The sequence below is a fragment of the Grampus griseus genome (genome assembly GCF_964374135.1).
Source record: "Grampus griseus genome assembly, chromosome: 1".
Taxonomy (NCBI): domain Eukaryota; kingdom Metazoa; phylum Chordata; class Mammalia; order Artiodactyla; family Delphinidae; genus Grampus; species Grampus griseus.
The window spans coordinates 39,094,669-39,119,069 of record NC_139017.1 but is presented as its reverse complement, the minus strand read 5'-3'; the positions used below and the strand labels follow the sequence as shown (position 1 = coordinate 39,119,069).

At 36.5% G+C, this 24,401-nt stretch overlaps 1 protein-coding gene across 3 annotated transcripts in view; it reads left to right on the top strand.

Annotated features, from left to right (window-relative positions):
* Positions 1 to 24,401, top strand: part of KCNK2 (potassium two pore domain channel subfamily K member 2) — a gene marked incomplete at both ends in the record, with an annotated part of 226,035 nt that overhangs the window by 114,773 nt on the left and 86,861 nt on the right. For all 3 annotated transcript variants that reach the window (XM_082649731.1, XM_082649733.1, XM_082649732.1), the window contains one exon: positions 1,076 to 1,193. In XM_082649731.1, the coding sequence (XP_082505857.1) occupies positions 1,076 to 1,193 (118 nt within the window). The remainder of the gene's footprint in view (positions 1 to 1,075; positions 1,194 to 24,401) is intronic.

Sequence of the window (24,401 nt, the reverse complement as noted above, 5' to 3'; positions counted from 1 at the left end):
GATAGTTACTGTCCTTAACTTACATGTCATTTACATGTCATTAACTTCAGATAGTGCCTTCATTTTCACAGTGTAGTTTTTGTCCATTTGCTAATAAACTATATAACTTTAAACAAGTCACTTTACCTTTCTTGGTCTTTCATTTCCTTGCCTGTCAAATGAAGGTCCTTCCAATTTTAAAATCTGGAAATTAAGTGATAAAGATTTAAAAACTGTATTTCCAACAGAAATGTCTTTTGCCACCATCGATATGTCTCTCTTTTACTACACAATTTCTCCTAACTTATTCTCTCCTATGTTTGTGTTTCTGGAGCTCCCTCTTCCCTCCCTAACATCTGATGATTGAGAAGGGATTATAATCTCATCTTGCTGTCTGTCTCCCAGTACTACTCAAGGCAGCATCCAGATTCTAGTGTTCCTATATGAATATTGTTGACTGTCATCTACAGGTCATTGATGATACTCATTGTCATAGAATTTTGAAAACTCTGTAGAGATTCTAAGAATCTCGATATAAATGAACCGACTCAAGCTTGATGATGAAGTGCTGTTGTCTGTTCCTTGTCATTTTAGCCTGTTTTGTTGGACCTTACTGATATTATACTCTCTACTGCTGTACACAACCCAGGCTTGGATACCTATGCTTACCATTCAAAATGACTAGCACTTTGGAAATACTCGTTTTTCTGATGAAGCTATTATATAGTATTTAAATTGTAGTTTGCAATCTGATATTTTAACTCTGTGGTGCTTACTAAAAATTATTGCTATATTTAGTGGTTAATTCAAATAAGTTGCTAAATATGGTACTGGATGATGATATGAATGCATATCATAACACAATATGATAAGCTTTATGCAGATTCATTCACTCGATACCAAATATAGTTTTCTTATAATTTAATGTATTGCATTCTTTAGTGTAAAGTTTTAACCTCTATTGTATACTTTAAATGGAAAAGCAAACCTCAGAATTGATGCTCTTTGTCTAATTGGTCGTCTGGGGTGGAATATATACTGTTTGATGCCTCCATGTGATTCATGTGTACTGATAAATTTCTTTTTAAACTTGCAGCAAATAGTGGCAGCAATAAATGCAGGGATTATACCTTTAGGAAACACCTCCAATCAAATCAGTCACTGGGATTTGGGAAGTTCCTTCTTCTTTGCTGGCACTGTTATTACAACCATAGGTAGGAGACAACTTATTTTGTTTTTTAATTTTGGTACAGCTTGTGAGCTAAAATTCACTTGTTTGAATTTTTTTTACAGTTGGTCAAAATGGTCTACTTAAGGTAGAAAACTAGATTTCAGTAAATTGATTTTGAAAAGAGAGTTTAAAGGTTTGAACAAAGGAATGATGGAAATGAGTTATTGTTTCAGAATACTGAGTTGTTTAAAATCCATATGAAACTCGAGAGCAGTTCATTTGAGTCATTTGACTAAAGGATAAGAACATCAGGAAATAGCTTGAAATGGTGATTTTTGGGGGGGGGACAAGTAGTTTAAAAATTTCCTGCATCTTTGATTCTTTAGTACAGAAAGAAACGATTTGAGTACAATTTTGACATTCTTTTCATGAAGTTCTTATTTGATATCACGTTCTTCAACTTGTAAAATTTAACTCTGCATTTGAACAGATTGTTCCTATTTTTATATACTTGTCTATTATGATTATTTCAGGCATTATGTTTTTTCATGCATTATGTTTTTCTAATAACACAAATGTATAAAAAATTAACACTGAAATACTAACATTACAAAAAAATGAAAGTTTAAGCCCTTGACCTTTTATCTTTTAATCATGTTGTGTGTCATACTGCTAAAAAGGGTCACAGTGGAACACGGTCTCTTTTTTTGGGATTGACTGTGCATCCACTCAGCACCCACTAGGCAGCAGAATGGGTACAAGTAGATGACTTCTCTTCTGTTAGTTAGTCCTTCAGTGCCCAAGAGATATCCAGAGGATATAAATGCAGACCCCATAGTGAAAGCCATGCTTGCCATGCCGTGAGGATTGGGAGGAATTACAGCTGCTTGTTTCATGGAAGGAGGTGGGTTTAAAGCATAATTTTCAATAAAGAGAAGGAAATTGACTCATCACAATTATGAACAAAATATGTGTGCAAAGGGAATTCTCCCCTTCCACACATGCTTGGGATGAGATTTCCTCTCATGGGCTTGACCTCTGATTTGGGTGTGTGAATTACGATTCTAAAAGTTTTAATTTTATTCTTCGATGTCATTGATAGATTATGAAGTGTATACAGTTTTCAAATGAGTACCTTATATCAAAGTCCTAAATAAGTGAACATGGACAATTTATGGATGAACTCTTGCTTAGAATTTTCCTTTGAGAGGAATTTGTAGTGTCCTGTCATTATGTGAATCCACTGTAATGCCTCTTTGTGCTGGAACACTTGCCAGTGAAATAAATACCTTAGCATGTTGATTTTTGCCTTTGTTAAGAAGTCAAAGAGCTGTGTTTACTCTTACATCTCCATCAGCTAGGTCAAAAGTTGTGTGGCTGCGAAAATCTGGAAGAATGGCAACCTTGATATTTAACCATAATAACAGGTTAACTTTGGAGCTTAGACATCTTGGCCATTGCTGCTATGGAAATAACTGTTTATTGTGTAAACTTCTTAGAGTCTGGAAGGAAAAAAAAGCTCACAGACTGAGTGAGAATGGTTTGTTTCTGCCCAATGAAAACTCAAATGTCCACGTTATAACTCATCATGACCACCACTAAATTATTCTCCAAGAGACTTAAGTCATTATACAGACTTAGTGTTGCATCCTATGTTTATAAACAGTCTCATTTTTTGAATCCCAAATTCAGTAAGTTTTGCAGACATATACTTCAACACATGAAAAAAATAAACCGTTATTACCAGCCTTACCCCCAAATTATAGCCATTAAGCACAGTAGCTGATTATTTAGGTTGTTTAGGTAGCAGCCTGACAGCCCAAATCTCTTACTGTTCTATCTCAGTCTTCGGTGGATTAAGTCATTCTAGGTCACCGACATTTACTCCATGGTCTTCTACTTCTAGGTCAAGGCCATCTCCTAGGACCTTGGACTAGATTATGGTCTAGGGCGAGGTACAAATTTTGGCCTCTTTCATAAGTCTCCATTTGAGCGATATCCAGTCATTATTTAATAAAATTCAAAGTGTAATTATTAATATTGCTAATGATAATAATTGTATGATCTTTGAAGTGGTTTATAGAAATCATAGAAATTGTAACCTCTAGCACTAAGCTACACTGTTGTTTAAAAAATAGAACTTGAGACAGTCTGGGAGAAAAAGTTGCAGTTGCTCTTGTAGGGTGCCTGATACAGGCAGTGCTTCATGGAGCTGCATTGGCTGAACTGTCCCAGATTTTTCTACTCAGTGTTAACAATTTGTCTAAGAAGCCAAAGTGACCCTTATTATTCATTAGAAATATGCCCAAGAGAAGTTCAGTTATACAAAGTAGAATATTAAAATTTAAGAACTAATTTTAGAGAATCTCTTCATATATCTACACACTGTTTTCAAAATCACACCCTTCCAAGCCCTTCACAAATTCCATTTCACAGTTGCACAGACTAACATCCATTCCTGACTATTCTTTTCTTATTCCTTGCTTCCAGTTCATCAGTGAGTCCTGTTGGCTCTGCCTTTAAAGTAGATCTATAATTTAACTACTGCTCACCATTCAAACTGCCACCATTTTGGTCCAAGCCAGCATCATCTCAGTGCCAGCATCCATGTAGAAAGAAACCTTCTGCTCAGAAATATTCTCTGGATTCCAGCTCATTCAGAGCAAACACCATACCCCACTGCTTATCGCACCTAATAAGATGCAAGTTCTGGGATTTTTATGTGTTTGAGTCTTTTCTGTATCCCCAGTGCCTGACACGTAGTGGGTGCTTAATAATTATTTTTGGAATTAAAAACAAATGGGGATTCTAAATGATATGAAGTGTACCTCGTTGGAAATTACATAACACTAAATTGATAACATTACACTAAATTCTTAGCTCTTTAAACAGGCTTCATTACTAACTCTTTTGTTTGTTCATTTACTTACTCAAAAAATAATACAACATGATCAGTCTGCTACTATAAAGATAAAAGATAAATTACTTGAGCCTGGGTGGCACACAGACCAGTCAGGGAGGCCCGTGGGCAGACAGTCATTTACAATATAGTATGCCAGGTCCTATGGCTTAAGAGCATTCAGTGGGAATGTATAGGAGTGACATTGTACATAGATACTGGGGTAGGTAGGTGGGTAAAAAAGGAGCAAGGAATACTTCCCTTTCCTTGATAAATGTCCTATTTGAGATTGGAAAAAGAATTAGGAATTTCCCAGATGAATAAAGGTAGAATGGGAACATTCCAGGCATCAGGGGTTCATGTGGGAAAGATTAGGGGTAAGAGAGAATATGGTCTGTTTAGGAATTACAGGTCATCTAAAATTGTTGTTTGTAGTTGAAGGGATTCATCTTTAGAACCATGTAAATCATTAAGTCAACGTAGTAGCTCCTATTGGATCTATGCTACTTTTGCCACTGCTGGGAGAATAAAAGGAAATAAGAACACAAAAAAGTCCTTGTTTGCAATCAAATTTGGGAGATAAAACTTACAATTAGGAAATAATGGGATAATAACAAAAATAGGTCTTGTATAATCAAATATTACATGGAACAATGGTTTCAGTGCTATAAGAATTGAGAAAAAGGAAAGAACATGTGGGCTGGAATGGGGAGGAAAAGCTTAATTAGAGAAGTTGGATTTGAACTGTGCTTTGAAGAAAATGTTTTGGTTTAGACTGATGGAGGGGAAAAAGCCTCCCAGTCTGTGAGATAGCTAAGCTAAAACACCAAGGGAGAATGAGCCTGACTTATTTCAAGGATAGAAAAGTAAGTATTTGAGTAGACCAGAGGAATTGTTTAGAGGAGTAATGGGAAATATTATTGACTGATTCACATGGGAAGAATACAGTTGAATATAATTTGGTTTTTGAGAATTTTGGACCTGCTGTACTAAGAACATGGATTTTTTTGGAAAGCGAAGTGACAGGTTAAAAGTGACATTAGAAGATGCATCTGTCAGGAAGAGGATATGTGGAGACTGACGGTGAGGGAACAGTTAGGAGACCATTTCTGTGATCCACAGAAGGGGAGTGAGAGTATTGACTGGGAGGACTGGAGTTGATGTTGAAAGATGAGATTAGGACAAAAGGTTGAAATAATTAGATGCGGGAATCAACAGGCCTTGGTGACTAATACAACAAAGAGAGAGGCATCTAAATGTTGACTATTGAAATGAAATGAATATCTAGGCAGCAGGCTGGTAGTTCATAAGCAGTCCTAGTTGATCCTGTGAAGAAAAAGGAGTTTAAAAAAATGGCCAAGATGTTATACATGGTGTTATATTAGGAAGCTTCATTTTAGTCATTTTCCCACCTCAATTTTTATTTGTTGGTTTATTCTTTAATTCAGACAGACTAGAAAGACAAGGTGGACAGGCTCCCTCCGGAGCTCACATTGGGGTTGAGGAGACCCAACAATGAGTCAGTGCACTTGAAAACAAGACCATTATCAATGGCAGTAAATGTTCTACAAGAAGTTCATGTACGTGGTCAAGAGTAGGTAGTGGAGCCAGAGCAGGGAGTGGCAGGTGCTCTAAAGCAGACTGATTCAAGAGCTCTCAGAGCAGGTGACAGTTAAGCAGAAGGCTAAAGGATGAAAAGAAATCAGCCAGGGAAAGAAGAGTGCACAGATGAGTTCAGGCAGAGGGCACAGCATGGCAAAGAAGAAGCGAGGTTAGCAAGATGAACAGGGGCCAGCGGATGTAGGACTTGGTAGGTCATGACAATATCCTCAATTCAGTGAGAAGCCACTGAAAGATTTAAGCAGAAGGGAGTCCTGATGTGACTCAGGCTGCTGTTCAGAGGGCAACACAGAAAGCAGGAAGGCGAATGAGAAGGTTATTTTATTACTCCATATGGGAGAAGATGTTGACTTGAACTACGGAGGTGGCCGTGAGGAGAATGAAAAGTGGACGGATGCATGATCTTAAAAAGAGACTTTATGGATGGAGATACACTTATCTCTGAGAATGGGGCCGTGGGTGGGGGCAGGGTTAGTGTTTTAAATTTTATTTTAAAGCTAATAAGAAATCATTTAAACTCTAGGAAAGGCAGTTGGCAAAAATGATGTAATGGAAAACTGTATTCTATTTTGAGGTCAATTTAAAGATTAGAAGAAGATGTAAGGTGATTTTATTCCCTGAAGGCATTAAAATATAATAAAGTTTTCCCCAGTGGAAAGTAAATCGGAATGCCAGGGACCGGATTTGCCCAAGCTTATCACTGAATCATCCTGATCTCTGAGTGTCAGAATGCAAATAACAAGACACCACTGTGGTCTACAGCAACTTTAAGATCCCCAAGCATCATGTTAGGTCTTATGGAAAACATTTCCTTGGAGTAACATTTCTCGTATTTACAAAGCACTCTTGTTTTCCACTCCTTGAGTTATAGAGATTGGATTCAGGTATATAGTTTCTATGTTTAGTTTTTCTGTATTTTGAATCAGCCACTGGGACTTTCAGTTTCCTTTTACCTAGATTGAATTATTGAATTGCTGAAGCTGTTATGACAATGGTCACAGATTTTCTGCCAACTCTTATTTTACCTGTTTAGCATAATGCTTAATTATGCATTAGAAAACGGGGGAAAAATTAAAGAAAGATTAGAAAAAAACAGGGAAAAAAGTTAAAGTTTTAACAAACAGTTCCAGATAAAAAGAAGAGGTCAATTTTGGAAATGCCAAGGCTCTATTGAAAACTGTAAAGCCTGTGCATATCTTTAGCAGAGAGTCTAGGACCTTTCTGTTGGTAAAAAAGCTATAACTTAAAAGGTGAGGGAAAAGGTGTAAGATCTTTTTTGTTCAATTTTGTAATCTCGTGAAACCACTGTCTGAACTCGGAAATGAACAGACTTGAAGCAGTGGTGTAGAATTTGACAGTCAGCATTTTCCCGGGGGATGATGTCATTGCAGCGCTGGGTGTTGGGTGCTATCTTATTAATTTGGTAGACTCGTAATTCTATGGCATTTCACTGGTCTCTTGGCTGTTCTCTGAGAACTGCATATTGGATTTTGGAAACATTGAGCTTCCTTCAGGCAGCTTAAAAGGCAGGTAATCTTGCAAGGTGACTTCCAGCTCTGACTCCACAATCTCATTGCATTTTTCTTTATGCCGGTTTGTTAAAGTAGATAATTCTTTTTCCAAAATCTGTACTTCTGGTGTTGTGCAGCTGAAATACAGAAGTTGAAATTAAGAAATTGTTTTGGGTCTTTGATGCTCTGTTTCTCTTCCCATCCACTAAAATTAATGAAAATAAAACCTATCTCAGGATATTAACATCAATTCCTACCATTCAGAAGAACCTTCACATAGGTTTATTTTCTAAGTTAAAATGCATTTATTCTTCAGAGAAAATGCCTTCTGAACGGTAGTTAAGATTGCAGAGTGCAAAATTATATTTGATAGGCAGTAAAGCAGAATTATTGCATAATAATTATAGTATTATAGACTCCAAATCTTTTCTCATTACGTATGTATGTTAATCAGCACAAAGAGGTTTAATTCAGAGCACTTAGTACTCAGAATCCTGTGCTAGTTGGAAAGGGATTTAGGAGCATTAAGGATGTAATCTTCCCAGGAGTGAGGCAGTGTTTTTATTATTATTATTATTATTTGGTAGTAGAACGCAGAGCAAGAAAGTATAGATATAAAAAAACCCAGAAGTGCCGGTAAGAGGAGGGCTGGCTATGGTATCTGCAATAGTAGTCATCCACGTGTTGGGTGTGTTCAAGGCAGGAACTGCTTGTATTCTGTAACAAAATATACTTTTATATATTTTTGCCTACTTTTGAAAAGTTTGCGATAACATATTTTTAATCTTCGGGAAATCAGTCACTGTCAAATGATGTGATCATGAAATTACCCCAAAATTGGAAGCAAAGAATTGTCATGAAGTTCATGCCCTGAATAAATACAGAATCTATTTTTAATCTTGTCATTTCCCCCTTCCCAACCACTATATGAAATGCAGCACGTTTGTCATAGATTATAGATTTTATAGAGCATCTGATTGACCACTAGATATGCAAATATTGCTCGGAATGTGATTAAAACTAGGTGAGATGATTATTAGAAAAATATTTTTGTAATTGTCTCAAGTATTGCATTTGATAGGGAAGAAACGTAATAACATTTGTCTGGGCCTGTCTACTTTAAGCTAGTAATTATGCTACATATTTGTTTTCTTCCCAATCCTTTAAAAAAAAAAATCTAGACTTGTGCAATCTTACTCTTGGAAAATTGGCATTGTTATTTACGTGGTATTGTAAAAATAACATGGTATTTACAAAAGTAGTACCTGTGCCAAATTAGGTCCATGTGTAAGTATTGTGGTTTGTATGCACATAAGGTAAGATGCACATAATGACTAATTCTAAACACAAAGGAATTCCACGCAGCCATCTCTTGGTTCTAAAGTACCACTGGGGAAAATATTGATATTATGAACTTTTGAAAGTCACAGGTCATCAAAAAATGCATGTTAATTACTAATCTTAAACTTCTTCCCCTTCTAACTTTACTTTTAAAGCAAAAACAGTAAACGTGGGCAAATTTGGTTGATGGGTTGTACCTCTCCTCTTTAAGCTTAAGTTTCCCTTACTGGAGATGCTAACAAAGAGTGAAATTTCCAAAGGCAAGCAGCAAGAGAAGGAAAAAGAAAGAAAGGGTATGGAATAAATCATAATCAGCCTAAGTAGCTCCTGTTTAAAGAGTGCAGGTTTTAATAAGTAATTTCAGTGGTACCTGTAGATAACTTAATGAAAACTCTGTTTTTTGTTCTTTGTTTTTTTGAATAAGAATTAGGTGATTTAATATATAACAAATGAGACTTCATCTAAAACATAGAAAAATGAAGGATCATTCAGTTAATGATATTGAGGTAACTAGTTCCCAACATGGAAAAGATCACTTAGAACCATGCCTTATACATCAACATAAATTACAGTTGAGTTCAAGAGTTAAGTTTTTCAAAAATCACTCCTTGGGAAAGTTAGAATAATTTGATTACTTAATATAGATAGAGATGAGTTATGATAAGCTATGCTAAAAACCAACAGAAAAAAAAAATCACAGAAGAAAATATGTATTTGACCAGGTACAAAAATTGAATCCTCTGTACGCTTCCTGACACACATACACATGCAGTCACCAAGCTGAAACATCAAAATAGACAAAGCAGTTTGTACTATGAAAAAAGATTAATATACATCACATATAATTCTAAATAGACTTATAAAAATATCAAATCGTCATAGACAGTTAAAGGACAGATTAGAAATTGGAGGTTATTTAAACTATATGTTGCCTTAAAAATCTAAGAGAGATATATATATATATATATATATATATAATTCTACAAAATTTATGAATCTAAAATCTGTATGGGGCTTCCCTGGTGGCGCAGTGGTTGAGAGTCCGCCTGCCGATGCAGGGGACACGGGTTCGTGCCCCGGTCCGGGAAGATCCCACGTGCCACGGAGCGGCCGGGCCCGTGAGCCATGGCCACTGAGCCTGCGCGTCCGGAGACTGTGCTCTGCAACGGGAGGGGCCGCAACAGTGAGAGGCCCGCGTACCGCAAAAAAAAAAAAAAAAAGCTGTATGATGCCAAATACTTGTGAGAATATTATGAGAAGGGCACTTTCCTGTATTGCTGGTGGCATTGTAAATTGATATAACCTTTTTTTGGAAAGCAATTTGGCAATGTGTTTCAAGAGTCATAAAAATGTTCATACCCTTTAACCTAGTAATTCTCCTTCTGGGAATCTATCCTAAGGAAATAATCCAAAATATTAAAAAATGCCATATACTTGACAATGTTTATCCCAGTGTAATTTATACTATATAAAACTGGAAACCACTCAAACTGTCCCACATAAAGGCTATGCTTTAGTAAATTATGGTCCATTCACTCAATGGAATGTACATGAATATAAAATAGTGAGTATTATAACTCATTTGTACTAACAATTCCTTCTCGTGGTAAATCCTTTTCTGAGAGATCAGCTCATGTCCTACTTACTTAATAAAACTAACAAAGATGTCATACATCATCTTTTTAACTGTTGGGAAACTCTGTTTTAATATCATTTGATGCATAAAAAATAGATGTAGACATGACCTCCTAATAAATATTATACTGCAAGTTAATAAAGTGCTGTACATATTCATGCAGACACTTAACCTAGTTGTACTTCCGTAGTGCACCTTAGAATGAAAATATTGCTCCCTGTTTTTTTCAAAGGAGTGAGTCAGTAGAAGGAACATCAGATTTCATTTCATAAAATTTAAGTTTAGGTTTCTGCCTTTGCTACTGGCTAGGGTTATATTCTTGAGCAAATCACAGTTCTTCTATTATCCTTAATTTTCTTATTTGTCACATGGGGCTAGTGTTTCTCACAATCAGAACTGTTGTGAAGGTTAAATAATGTATGTAAAAAGAGCTTGTACACTGAATCACAGCATACTAATTTAAAGTAAGCTAATTTTGTTACTAAAGTAATTTTTATTAAAATTTATACTACACTTATTTCTATTACTAATGTTAACAAAGAAAGAAAATACATTCTTTCCTAAAGCTTTAATCCACACATTTTAATTCTTATAATATATATAATGTTGCCTTCACATAATTAAGGTTTGCTCAAACCAGTTATTCTCACAAATGCTAAGTGTTAGATTTGACTAGTTTCTTAATCTAGTTAATTTGTTTTGACCTAATGAAATGAGTTGATTTTAATGATACCTAGATAATCCCAAATGTGATCGTCAGAATAATATATAATGAAACAGGTGTTACTCTTAGTTGAATAGAATAAAAATTAATATTTTTATAAATTTTTTTCTATATGATTTTTTAAAAAATCTATGCCTCTATATTAGAATCTGCTAAGTTATTTTCTGTAGTAAATGATCCTCACATCTTGCTGACTTTACAAAATAAAAAGTTTATTTCCTGATCACATTGTACGACCTGTGTGGGTCAACAGGAGGGCCCTGCCCATTGTTCTTGCTCATAAGAAGGAGACTATGGGAGGGCTTCCCTGGTGGCGCAGTGGTTGAGAGTCCATCTGCCAATGCAGGGGACACGGGTTCGTGCCCTGGTCCGGGAAGATCCCACATGCCGCGGAGCTGCTGGGCCCGTGAGCCATGGCCACTGAGCCTGCGTGTGTGGAGCCTGTGCTCTGCAACAGGAGAGGCCACAACAGTGAGAGGCCCGTGTACCAAAAAAAAAAAAAAAAAAAGGAGACCATGGGAAATTGAACACTGGCTAATCATGCTTCATATACGTGCACATATTGTTTTTACTCACGTGACGTTGGTCAGACCAACTTCAAGAGTGTAGGTGGGGAGATGCTATCCTACCTTATGCTCAGAAGAACCAAGATATTTTGTGACAGCTCTAATAACTTCCATAAACAAATATACTAATTAGATACCTCCTTGAATGTTATTTGATATACAAAGTAATTAAACATTACAATAAAATAAGTAACATTATAATAAAATATAATATTTTGTGGAATATATATATCTCTTAGATATTTAAGGCAACATATAATTTATATTTTAAGGCAACATATAATATAAATTAAACATTATAATAAAATAAAGTAAAATAGTTTATATTTCAATTTGCTTTCTCAAACTATGTCTCCTTAACTCCATCACTGCAATAGGATTTTCATTTTTCACATCTAATATTGTGCTAGTGAAGGATTGTGCTCCAGAATTATCTCTCTATACAGTGGTTTCATCAGTGAAACTATCTCAAAATGAAAATAAAAATCAATATATAAAATTCTAATTTTAGCTTCTTGGCAGAGATTTTGCTGTCACTGGTGATATTATACAGGGATCCATTAGCATTTAGAGTACAGTCACTCCTTGGTATCCAAGGGCGAATTGATTCCAGAACCCTCACAGATATCCAAATCCATGGATGCTCAAGTCATATAAAATGGCATAGTGGGAGGGAGACGCAAGAGGGAAGAGATATGGGGATATATGTGTATGTATAGCTGATTCACTTTGTTATACAGCAGAAACTAACACACCATTGTAAAGCAATTATACTCCAATAAAGATGTTAAAAAAAATAAAATGGCATAGTGATTGTATATAACCTACAAATATCCTCGCATTTACTTTAAATCATCTCTAGATTAATTACAATACCTAAAGCAATGTAAATGCTATGTAAATAATTGTAAATACAACGTAAATGGTACGGAAATAGTTGCCAGCATGCGGCAAATTCAAATTTTGCTTTTTGGAAGTTTCTGGAATTTTTCTTTTGTGTATTTTTGATCCATGGTTGGTTGACTCTACTGATATGGAACCCAAGGATATGGAGGGCCAACTGCATTTTAGTAGTGATCACTTATCACGATGATACAAAAACAGTAAAACGATTTAGGAAAGTAAGTTAAACGACTGAGTTTACTTTTGATGTACAAGCAAAATAATGCAGGGGTCAGCAAACTATGACCCTGTGGGCAAAATCCCACCTTCTTTCTGTTGTATAATTATTAGAACACAGCTACGTCCATTTACTTTAGTATCGTCTTTGGCTACCTTCACGCTATAATGGCAGAGCTGAATAGTACAACAGAGGCTATATGGCATGCAAAGCTGAAATTTTTACTATCTGGCCCTTTATAGGAGAAGTTTGCTGACCACTGGACTAAAGAAAAGTGTAAAACAAGGAAAAAAATACAATTTGTAAATAGAAGACCTGGATTTGTCTTGATTCTAACATTATTCACTGTGTGATTTTGACCAGATCATTGAACTTCTCTGAATTATTTCCTCATGTGAATAGTCCAAATGACTTCCTAGTAGGTGAATAATAATAGCTGTGCTTGCCATCTCCCAGGATTTCATGAAAACTCAAAGGATAATATATTTCATAATGCTTAATTAGCTACTGTGCAGTTAAAATTGATCATTTTAAAAGAATATTCTGTATTTCTCCATTTTTCCTCATTGTCCAGTAAAGACTGAAGTGAGCTTTGTGATTCAATTTCTGTGAACCTCTGGAAGGGTAACCCTCAAGGGCTTATAATCTTTTCTGGAGAGAGGGCCCAAAATGTATATCGGATTCTCAAAATGGTCTGTCATTCTCAAAAGGGTTTAAAGCCATTGGCTTGAATAATTTCTGTTTTAATTTTCAGACTGATAGTAACATTTTGTAGCACTTCAAAAATTAAGAAAAAATACCATATTAGAAACATCATAGCAATATGCTCATGTAGATGCTGGCCAACTAAATAACTGCTTAGAGAACTGAGTATAGTGCTCAGAAAGCAACCATGTGAAAATACATTTCTAAAAATAAGAAAATCTTATGTTTCTGCTGAGCTCTGAGTGATATTATAGTGTCAAATATTTTCAGTTCTTCCAAACTCCTGCAGATTCTGAATTGTTTTCTGTAAACATGATAAGAAATGTTATGTTTTAGAAAACTAGAGTATTACCATCCCCATTCCTGACATTCTGGGTTTTAAAAACTCAGCCTTCCTCCTATTATATAATTATTAGAATATAGCTACATCAATTTGTTTTAGTATTGTCTTTGGCTACCTTCACACTATAATGTCAGAGTTGAATAGTACAACAGAGGCTATATGGCCTACAAAGCCAGAATCTGGAAAAGACTATACACACACACACACACACACACACACACACATACACATACACATATATGTGTATAACTGAGTCACTCTGCTGTATACCTGAAACTAACACAGCAGTGTAAATCAACTATATTTCAATAAAAATTAAACAGAACAAAAACAAGAAAAGCATGCAAATATAAGAATTTAAAAAGTGGTACTGGATAAAGGAAAAAAAAAAACTAGACCAGGAAAATAGGCTGGGAATGGGAAGGCACAATTTTAAAGGAGTTTAAAAGATGATATTTCTTTTCCAGTTTTTTATATTACTTGTTTTCACTTTGGATTTGTGTTTCTAAACTGTGAACACAGAGTGTGAATGGAAGCCTCAGAAGTTCTTTCCACTTAATTCAATGTGGGCAGGCTTAGCAGCAGGATAACATAAGTATAGTTAGCTACCAGTTAGTACATTTCAGTTCACTTCCTTCTACTGAGTGGAAAATCCTTCCATATTCTCTATCTATAGGCTCTGGATTGTTATGGAAACAAGGAAACAGTATTTTTATAGCTGTTGTCCTGAGCTATCTTTAGGAGTGTCTTGTTGATTTCTTACTTGCATTCCAGGATTAGGTTTTCTAATAGACTGAAATTAGGGTAAAGGACTTAATCTGAGATAGTCTTCGTAGCTGTGAAGAGATTACAGAAAAGAGAAAAATGTATTAAGGGTTCACATTTAGGGCACGATCAGGCCTTCTCGTAATTATCTTTTTTTGCGGTACGCGGGCCTCTCACTGTTGTGGCCTCTCCCGTTGCGGAGCACAGGCTCCGGACGCGCAGGCTCAGCGGCCATGGCTCACGGGCCCAGCCGCTCCGCGGCACGCGGGATCCTCCCAGATGGGGGCACGAACCCGTGTCCCCTGCATCGGCAGGCGGACTCTCAACCACTGCGCCACCAGGGAAGCCCTTGTAATTATCTTTTTTTGTGTTCGTGTTTCACTTCAGGCTCAAATGAGACTGTGTAAGAAATTAAGTAAGGATACAAGGTAGTGTGGAACAGTGATGTTCGTACTCCTTCCCTGTCCCCCACCCCTGGAATCCTTCATTTAAATTAAACCTTATGAATGCCAAATATATAAAACAGAAAATGGAACTATTTGTGCGTGTATGTGTCTGTCCATGGTGGGGCAGGGGTAGTGGGATGTATCCAAGAGCAGGCAGCCTGTTTCCATAGTAGGACAAGGCTTGGAGGTAAGATAGGTGTGCATTTAAACTCTGACTGTGTCACTTTCAATGCTCACGTGTGTTTTACTTAACATTTCTGAGCCTTAGTATAAATAAGTTTTGAGACATCTTTTCCAGAATTTTACTTTGGGAATTAATTGAGGAAAATATACCCAAAGTGCCTAGGATACCACAGTCCCGCCCTTATAGTAGATTCTCAGTCAGTGTTAATTTCCTTTTATACCTCTTTCCAGTTCAAATGTTCCCAGAGTTTGGGGGATGGGCTTTTCCCCACCATCTTCTCCTAGTCCCAAGGCTTAGAGCACATATTCTACTATCTGTGGGAAATTGTGGAAAATAAATTCTAGAGAGCAAAGGAAATTACCCACATAAAGCAAAGATTTCCATTAGGTAGGACAGAACCAATAAAAATTAATAGCACATGATCAGTGAGTCACCAACTATTATGAGGTGGATTATTTGAGCTTCTGATGGTTCTTTCCTTGACAGAAATATGTAAGAGGTGTAGATTGGTAAGACCTATAAAACCCAAGAGACATTGAGAAGTCAGGAAAATTGTGGCATCGGACTGAAAGGTTTGTCTTTTGTATGGTCCCTCGTGTAATAATATAATAATAGCAAAAAAAAAATAACAGTATGTACCAGGTACTCTTTTCAGTACTTTACGTATGTATTCAAACATTGTCATCCTTGCCACGACCCTATAAGGGAGTTGCTGTCATTCTTCCCATCTTGGGATAAGCAAAGGGAGGCATTGAGATAAATAACATGCCTGAGTCATGCAGTGAGTACGTGGCATTAGTGGGGTTTTAAACCCACAGAGCTTGGCTGCAGGGTCAGCATTCATACCCTCTGACCTGTATTGTGTCATATGTTGAGAAGAGCAAGGTATATGTGTTTTACCATAAATTTTTTGTGTACTGATGGTATTTGTTCATCTCTCCCTCCTAATGGTTAAGGACTTAGTTTCAAGACTCTACCTTTCTAGGTGAAAGGATGATGCCATTGTTACCTTTGGGAAATGTACAAGTAATTTGCAGAAAATCATCTTGAAAAGCACTGGGCTCTGATGGATCCTCCAACACTTTTTACTTGTAAATATTGAATTGAGCAAGGTATATCTACCTTTACTATGTGTGAGAAAACCTTGTATGATACTTAGACTGAATGGCCTTACTGTCTTGATGCTGAGCGTATGAAGCTTTTAAACATGAAAATGTACCTCTTTTTTAGTGTATTTTTTAAAAAATAAGATACACAAATAAATTAGTTTGAAGATATTTAATTTGTCAAACTCAAAGAACACATGGAAATCTAATCTCATATCTGAGATGAATCTTAAAAGATGTTGGATGTTAAATTTAAATTGAGTTTAAACAATGTCCCTTAATGGTTTGGGTGATGTATTCTTTCATCTAAATGACCTAGCTTCAGCTGTCGTCACTTAAGTTCAGTATCTGGGTAATTATACATCTTTCAGGTAGGTTGGCTGTCACATTCTCTCTCTTTTCCTTTCTGACACTGACAGTAGTTGATGAGTTTTGAATTACTGCCCCAAGGTAATAGCCAAGACAAGCATAGTTCTTACACCATAATTTCATGTTAAATTGTATTAAATATGGACATTCAACATTTGAAAACTTTGCATTTTGTCTCTTCAACCTCTGCTACCTAATTACTACCAATACTTCAATTTTCTTAGTCTCAGCTTTCCATATTTGTGTAATGATGGGGTAGAATTCCATTGGCCATTTCAATTCTTACATTTTATGATTTTGTTTAAAAACTTCAGGTGCCTTTTCCCTCTCAATTTGTGGTTCTTTATATTGTGAATATAGAAAAACACTAGGCCATCTCAGACAAGATACTTTCCATCAGTCCCGTGAGAGATGTTGAAGTAGTTCCTCCAAAATAACAGGCTTTGCCGTGATCCAATTATTATGTTTACCACTTGCTAATGAAGGATGACATACCCGATAGCTGCCAATGCCTGCTTGGCTGTGACAGTAAACGGTGAATTGCGGTAACATAGAGAGCTTCGTCTATTATTTGATTGGTATCAAATAGCTGTTTTTGTTCCATGGCATAATCTGCGCAATGAAAAGCATGAAAAAGAATATTGGCTCAACTCCTCCTTACTCTAAGCGTGTTTCAGTGGGAAAAGTAGTGTCAGCGTGAGCATCACCATTTTTACCACCATTGTTTTCATTCAACAGTGGACATTTCTTCAGAGCACCACTGGTAGTACCTGAGCCATGCTTTATGGCTGGAAAAGTAACATTAGCCGGCTGATACTCATTGACGGCTTGCCATGTGCCAAGCACCATACCATGTCCTTTATGTGTAGTATATCACATAATCCTCATTACTCTTTACAAATGGGGAAACTGAGGCACAGGGTTTTTTTGTTTGGTTTTAGTAGTTTTCTCACTGACAGAGTGGAAAAGCTAGAATTCAATCCCAGATATTTGGGCTCTAGAGGCTACAGTTTTAGTCACTGTGCTATACCACCCTCAGTATGCTTGAAGGTAGATTTAAGTGAGTTTGCAATTGAGGAAAATTATTGCATATCAAAGATAGTGTAGCTTTCTTGGCAATTCAGATTATGAATGTCCTCCAAGATCCAACTTTCTAAAACGGAAAAAGAAAAAAAAATTGCATTTATTATGTCTAATATATTCCTTTTAGAGGAATTGTATAGTTTTATCATTTGACTGTTTACAGTGTTAAAAAAATTAATGACACTCATTAAATAAATAGTAAGGCAGACTTTATTCAGGGTCACTGTGATAGGTGTAGGAACCACTGCAACAGAGTTTTGTAGTGGGGGAGAGAGATTGGACTTAACTCTGAATACAACAAGGCAAAGTAGGGATTTATAGCCAAGGAGCAGGGTGGGGAATCAGTGGATAGAAAATTACTAAAAGGAAACACAGGGAGTAAGGGGTGATTTTAGCCAAACCGACCTAACAGGATTCTTGCTAAAGGCCTATCAGAGGTAATCAGATATCACCTGGGCAACGATGATGGGAGGATAAGGAAACTGATCAGATATCGAGGGTGATCAAATACTGAAGATGGGGGATTCTGGCTAAACTGACTCAACAGGATTCTTACTAGAACTGGACTTTACAAAAAAGGACACAGGAACCCAAGGCTCAGTCACAGCAAGAGCTCAGAAGAGGCAGACCAAAGTTTGATCAAAGACAGAATGTTTTCCAGTAGGTAGTATGGTTTTCTTTATTGCTTTTCTTTATTGCTATTTTATTGTTTGATGTCATGTATGATCAGGAAGATAAGATCAAATTATATTGAAGTTCTTATAGGAAGATTCTTTTAACAATAACATTTAAGGTGTGATTTCCAGAAAATGCATTATCACAATTCAGATCCCTGATTATAATCTCTCTCTATATGTGGAAAAATGTAAGTTATCCAGATTTCTTGCTAAGAAATAGTTCCCCACTTCCTGATGCTGCTGGATCATTTTTCTCCCCTCTTCGGATAAGAGGAGAACCAGATAATAAGAGGCAGTTAAATGGCACATGGATTTCCTACCATTTATAGAAATATCATTTCATTACACCTTGAACAGATCTCTGTTTATTGGCTTGAGCTTCAGATGAAATAGTTGGCCAACATTTAGTGGTCATGTTTTATTAAAATGCACACTTAGAATCCAGTCCAGAACAGGAGATGCTCTCACTGTGAGAGGCACGTGGGGACTGAGAAGGACTTTGAAGTGAGCTGTTTTACCTTGTCCTGTGCACTCTAGGATGTTCTCACCAGTGGGGTGGTGGGTGAAGCTCTAGTGCTACTTCAATGTGTTCTCTTACTCCTGCTTCCCTCACTGGATCTCTCTCCTTCCTCCCACATGTTTTCATAGCTGAAAAGAGGATAGGACGCAGTTTCAATGTATTAAATAAAAAGCTGGAAACAATATGCAGGTAGATTATTATTGTTGTTCTTTGGCACAGTTCTTTTGTGAGAGAATTTTCCTTCAACATTTAGCTTCAGTTGTAGATTTTATAACTATCTTGTGAACAAAAAAAATCAAAAAGCAACTTAAGAAATATGTAACTTCCTATAGATTTGCCATTATTCAACGGTGATGTAGGATTTTTATGATGTAAGTTGCAGCTAAAAATAGCAAGGGAGCCATCTTGTGAAATACTGTTTGAACTGCAGGCCAGTGGCTTCTGGGCCAAGAGGAAGGCAGAATGATGTTCATGGTGAAACAAAAGGTCAGAACAACCCTTTGATTTAATTCCTTTAACTGACATATTTGTTTTGATGCATCTCTACATTCTTTCCCAGCCTGACTAGGTACAACAGCAAGTACCTGCAGAATAGTATGTCCAGTGTATAGTTCATACTCAGGTTATTCAACAACTGAGCCCATAAGTTTGAGGAACGGTATTTGTAGCCTTGATCCCAAGTACGTGCTCTAAGTGACTGAGCTAATAGTTTAAATCTCAGCCTTAATGTTTAGTAAGTGTTTAACCTTGAACACATTGCTTCAATAAACAGTTTCGACATTCAGAGTGAAGATAATTAGTTGTACTTCATCTCATAGGATTGTGAAAGTTGAATTAAGTGTACATATGAAGGGACTGGCATTGTATCTGTCATGCAGTGAGAGAGAGAGAGAGAGAGAGAGAGAATGTTCAATAAATAATAGTGTTGGCCATTATTTTTATTATTGGTAATGACAATTATCTTTATTTTATTTTTGGTAATGAAAATATAGTAATAAAGTAATACCATAGCTGGGATAAAAGAGGAACTCTAATCAAGGTCACCCTACATACCGTTTGCTTCCTAATTTTGTATCCTTTTCTCCTGAAGAGACTCTCCCCCCATATTGTATCGCTTTAGGCCCATAAAACCCTGCCTCTGTCATAGGGTGTAAATTAGAATCACTTCTGTAGATATTTTAAAATACATATGCACATTCCCCTCCTCTCCCAGTGAAAGACAATAATTTTGGTGTTCCGGGGTGGATTTTTAAAATTTCCTATGTGATTCTGATGTGTACCCTTGGTTTAAAACCAATGATCTAGAAGAACAATGCACTACTTTGTGAAAGTTCTGAAATGGTTGCATCTTTTTATCAAGACATTGTTTAGTTGTTTCTTAATTAGAATCATACTTTTCTGGAACTATATTTCTTCAGTGTTCGATTAGCTTCTTTGCTTATATGGCAGAGATGCGGGTTTGACTAGCTTTTTAAAAAAGACCAGGTGTGATTATCATTTCACTATGTTTTCTGAACAGCTGCCTCTTTTTCTTAGGTTGCTAACGGAGTACACTCTGAACTTATGTTGTTCTCCTCACCCCACCTCCAACATTTTATTCTTATGCCCTACAATTTTTTTTTTTTCTTTTGCGGTACACGGGCCTCTTGCTGTTGTGGCCTCTCCCGTTGCGGAGCACAGGCTCCGGACGTGCAGGCTCAGTGGCCATGGCTCACGGGCCCAGCCGCTCCATGGCATGTGGGATCTTCCCGGACTGGGGCACGAACCCGTGTCCCCTGCATCAGCAGGCGGATTCTCAACCACTGCGCCCCCAGGGAAGCCCTGCCCTACAATATTAATGTTTTTCTGCATCTAAAGTAATTTAAATTGTTTTATATTAAAATAATATTTTGATTGTTACTTTTAGGGGTTTTTTTAAAAAATAAAATTTGCACAAATCAATAACTTTCTTTTTTCTTGTCAGTCCTGAATAAAATTAAAAGGAGTAAAAAAATTAGTATAGCAGAACCATTTAGAACTGAGCATGTCTATTAAATAAAATATAGGATATTAATAAAATCCATAGGCATTTCTTTTTAATTCAACTTATTTTCTTGAACATCTGCTATGAGCAAAGCACCACACACTGTATGTAGAGGAAAGAAAAATGATTAAAACAGTGTCTTTGCTCCCAAGAAATTTGTCGTCCAGAAGAGAGAAAAAAGCATGTAACCAAATGGTAAGAATTCATGTTAGGGTCATACATAATCCCTCCAAAGGAAATAGAAAGTACTATGTGTGTTGAAAGAAGGCAAGATCACAGCTGGTTGAAAGGGAAAGGAATGACTGTGTGTTGAAAGTGGTGTATGGGGCGGGGTGGGGGCAGAAAGGACAGAAACAGTTGCAAATAACAATTGAAGGGCCGCATTTGTACAAGTTAGAAGGAGCAAACAACATAAAAAATGTAAGGAATCAGAAGAGTCTAGCTTATTTTTTTCAGTGAATAATGATGACTCTGGTGTTACCAGAAGGTATTGATAGAACAATTGCATAACAGGGAGTTTTGGGGAAATAGGAATGGTGGTTTGCAAGTAGAGGCCTTGGAACACCTACGGGTTTTACAAACTATGGAGTATAAAGACTGAAACAGTGCTTTAGGGAGAATGGACTGTGCTGAGATGGATTTGGGTGAGAAAAGACCACAGTCAGTCTATTTTGATGCCCTGAAGTAGTGGCATTGTAACCACTGAGAATCAGGGAAGGAGAATGGAAGGGTTGTGATGGAGAGGGGATCTGCTTCATTGCCTACAGAGCCATACGGCTTTGGGATGTGAGCTTGAGGAAGACTTGAGGACTCTGGCCCTTTGGTGACTGATTTAAATCTAACAAGATGGTGGTGGTGAGGCCATACGTGTTGGGTCAGGGTATTGTTCCATGACACAGAGTCAGGAACCTCCTCAGCACACCTGATATGGGGAAGTCAGGGCTGGGGAAGGGGTAGGCTTCTATGAAAAAATGCTCCTTAAAGCAAGTCTTTATCAGACAATCCATAAGTTACTCAAGAAAAAGGTCACTGAAAAAGAGTGGCAAGACAAAGTGAATTAACATGATAGTTATCTGCTGGTCATCCACTAAGAACAAAATCCTGAATTACTGGATGGAGGGAGATGAAATATGCTAATCTGATTGTTTCAAAAGGAAAAGTACTATTCAGAAGTCAACACAATAAAGAGAAATCTCGAATCACAACCTGTGCGCAGAAGAGATTTTTAAGGATAACAAGAGAGTTAGTAGAGGGATACCTTTATGAGCATCTTTCCATAACCCCACGGTTTCACGAGAGCCACAACGAACCAGCTGTTTGAAAACATTTTAGGTCCAAGCTCTAAAAGCGAATCAGGTACTCTTGAAATCCTCAACACTTGAAAAATGAGAAACTGCCTCAGTAGAATGGAGAGAGGGCTGCAGTGAGGGGCAGAGAGTAGAAAGGGAGTTTCAGGAAGAATATATTTATTTAGATGTCCAATGGAAATGCACTAGGGCTACAGTGAGAACTAAAACGTGGTCCCTCACAGAACTTCTAATTGCAGAACTGATGATTACAATCTAGTGAGGTAAGTCTTAGGTTAAAGGAAATGTGTACACAGGAGGGGGACCAAGCCCAGTCTTGGGGGTATGTAGTGAGGGCTCAAGGAAGGCTTGTTGGAGAAATTAATTTCTAACCTAAGTAATGATGGAATTTTAGGGATCAGCCAGGTGAAGAGTGGTGGGGGGGGAGGGTGTGCATTTCAGGTAAAGGACGAAACATAATCAGAGGGAATCAATACAGAAGTAGTTTAGTTAATTTATTTGTATCTTTCATTTACATGGTACTTACTTTTCACAGAGTGAATTTTTTTCTTCAAAATAGTAACCAATTTGCTCAGCATTATTAACTGCATAATTATAAAATTTCCAACTTATTCATGATGCTTTAAAAAAAAAAGAATGTGCTGTTTCTGACCTTATTCTAGTCTTTTCTGTTCTTTTATGTTTTGTTACATCCCATTCTACACTAGCCCAAGCTGTTCTCTAAAGCTCTTCCATATGTCTTGATAAGATTACTTTTAGGTATTTCATATTTCCCTAAATATTGAAAATAAGGTATTTTTCCATCTCATTTAGCACATCTGAGATTGTGTTAAAATAGAATAATGCTGTTGGTTTCTGCATATTTATCATGCATTCAGCAATTTTGCTGAGCTTTACTCTATTCGACAATTTTCAATATTCTCCTGTATTTACTAGAAATTTAATTCCATCCACAATGAATATTTGTCTTCTTTATAATAATTATTCCTTTTATATGTTCACTGCCATTAAACCTGCTAGAACTTTCAGAATAATAAATAATAGTTGTAAAATGGATATCTTTTTCCCCCTGATTTTAAGGGGATTCCTCTTGTTGACCTTTAATACTAAGTATGATATTAAATGTTTTGAGATAGATATTCTTTGTCTTGATAAGACAGTAATTTTCTGTTCCTAGCTTTTAAGAACTATAATAAATGGTACAGATGGTTAATCAGATTGCTTTCTAATAGCTCTAGTAAGTCTTGATACCATGTAGAACAAATCTTCCCACCTCACTTTTTCCCCAAATATTCTTAGCTATTGGTCCTTTACTTTCTTTTATTACTTTTAGAAAATTCCATCAACTTGCACTGAAAATCCTTCAAAATATTTATTGCAGTTGCATTATACTTAACATACATTTGGTAAAACTGATATCTGTAGCTCTCTTCATTTCTTCAGGCCTTTTATGTCATTTATTTTGTAACTTTTTTGGTAATTTTATCTAGAAAATACTTATATATTAATTATTATATTTGTTCTTAGATATATTTATTAATATTGTTATAGAGATCTTTTGATTTTGTATTGCATTTGATGGTTGGTTTTTCTGGGGGTATAGGAATGTTGTGTTGTGGATGATAAATGGCCAGACACTGGACCTAAAATACCTGGGTTTAAATCCCAGCTCCTCCACTTTATTAGCTGTGTAATCTTGGGAAAATTATTTAACCTCTCTGTGCTTCAGTTTCTCCATTTGAAAAATGAGAATAGGAGTACATATGTTATTTGGTTATTGTGAGAAGTAAACAAATCAGTATGTTTAACTGATTGTAAGAGTGCCTGGCACATAATAAGCACATATGAGTATTTATTATTATTGGGTTGTTGTTTTCTTGACTTTGAATCCAGTATACCTGTTTTTGGCTTTATTACATAGACAAGCATGTTGTACAAAAAATAGTAATAGCTTCAACTTGTACTTTCTCATTTTATACCTTTTTTTCCCTAATTCTATAGCATTGACTCACAGTATAGTGGAGAAGTCATAATGATGAGGTATTTTTCATGTTCCTGATCTTAAAGCCAATGCCTGGAAGTTTCACCTTAAGTATATGTTGGCTATTAGTTTTTTGATTAAAAACCAGGTTAAGGGCTAGGCCCGTGAGCCATGGCCACTGAGCTTGTGCGTCTGGAGCCTGTGCTCCACAACGGGAGAGGCCACAACAGTGAGAGGCCCACGTACTGCAAAAAAAAAACCCAAAACAAACAAAAACAAACAAACAAAAAAACTACGGCACAGTGATTCCACAGAATATTAAAAA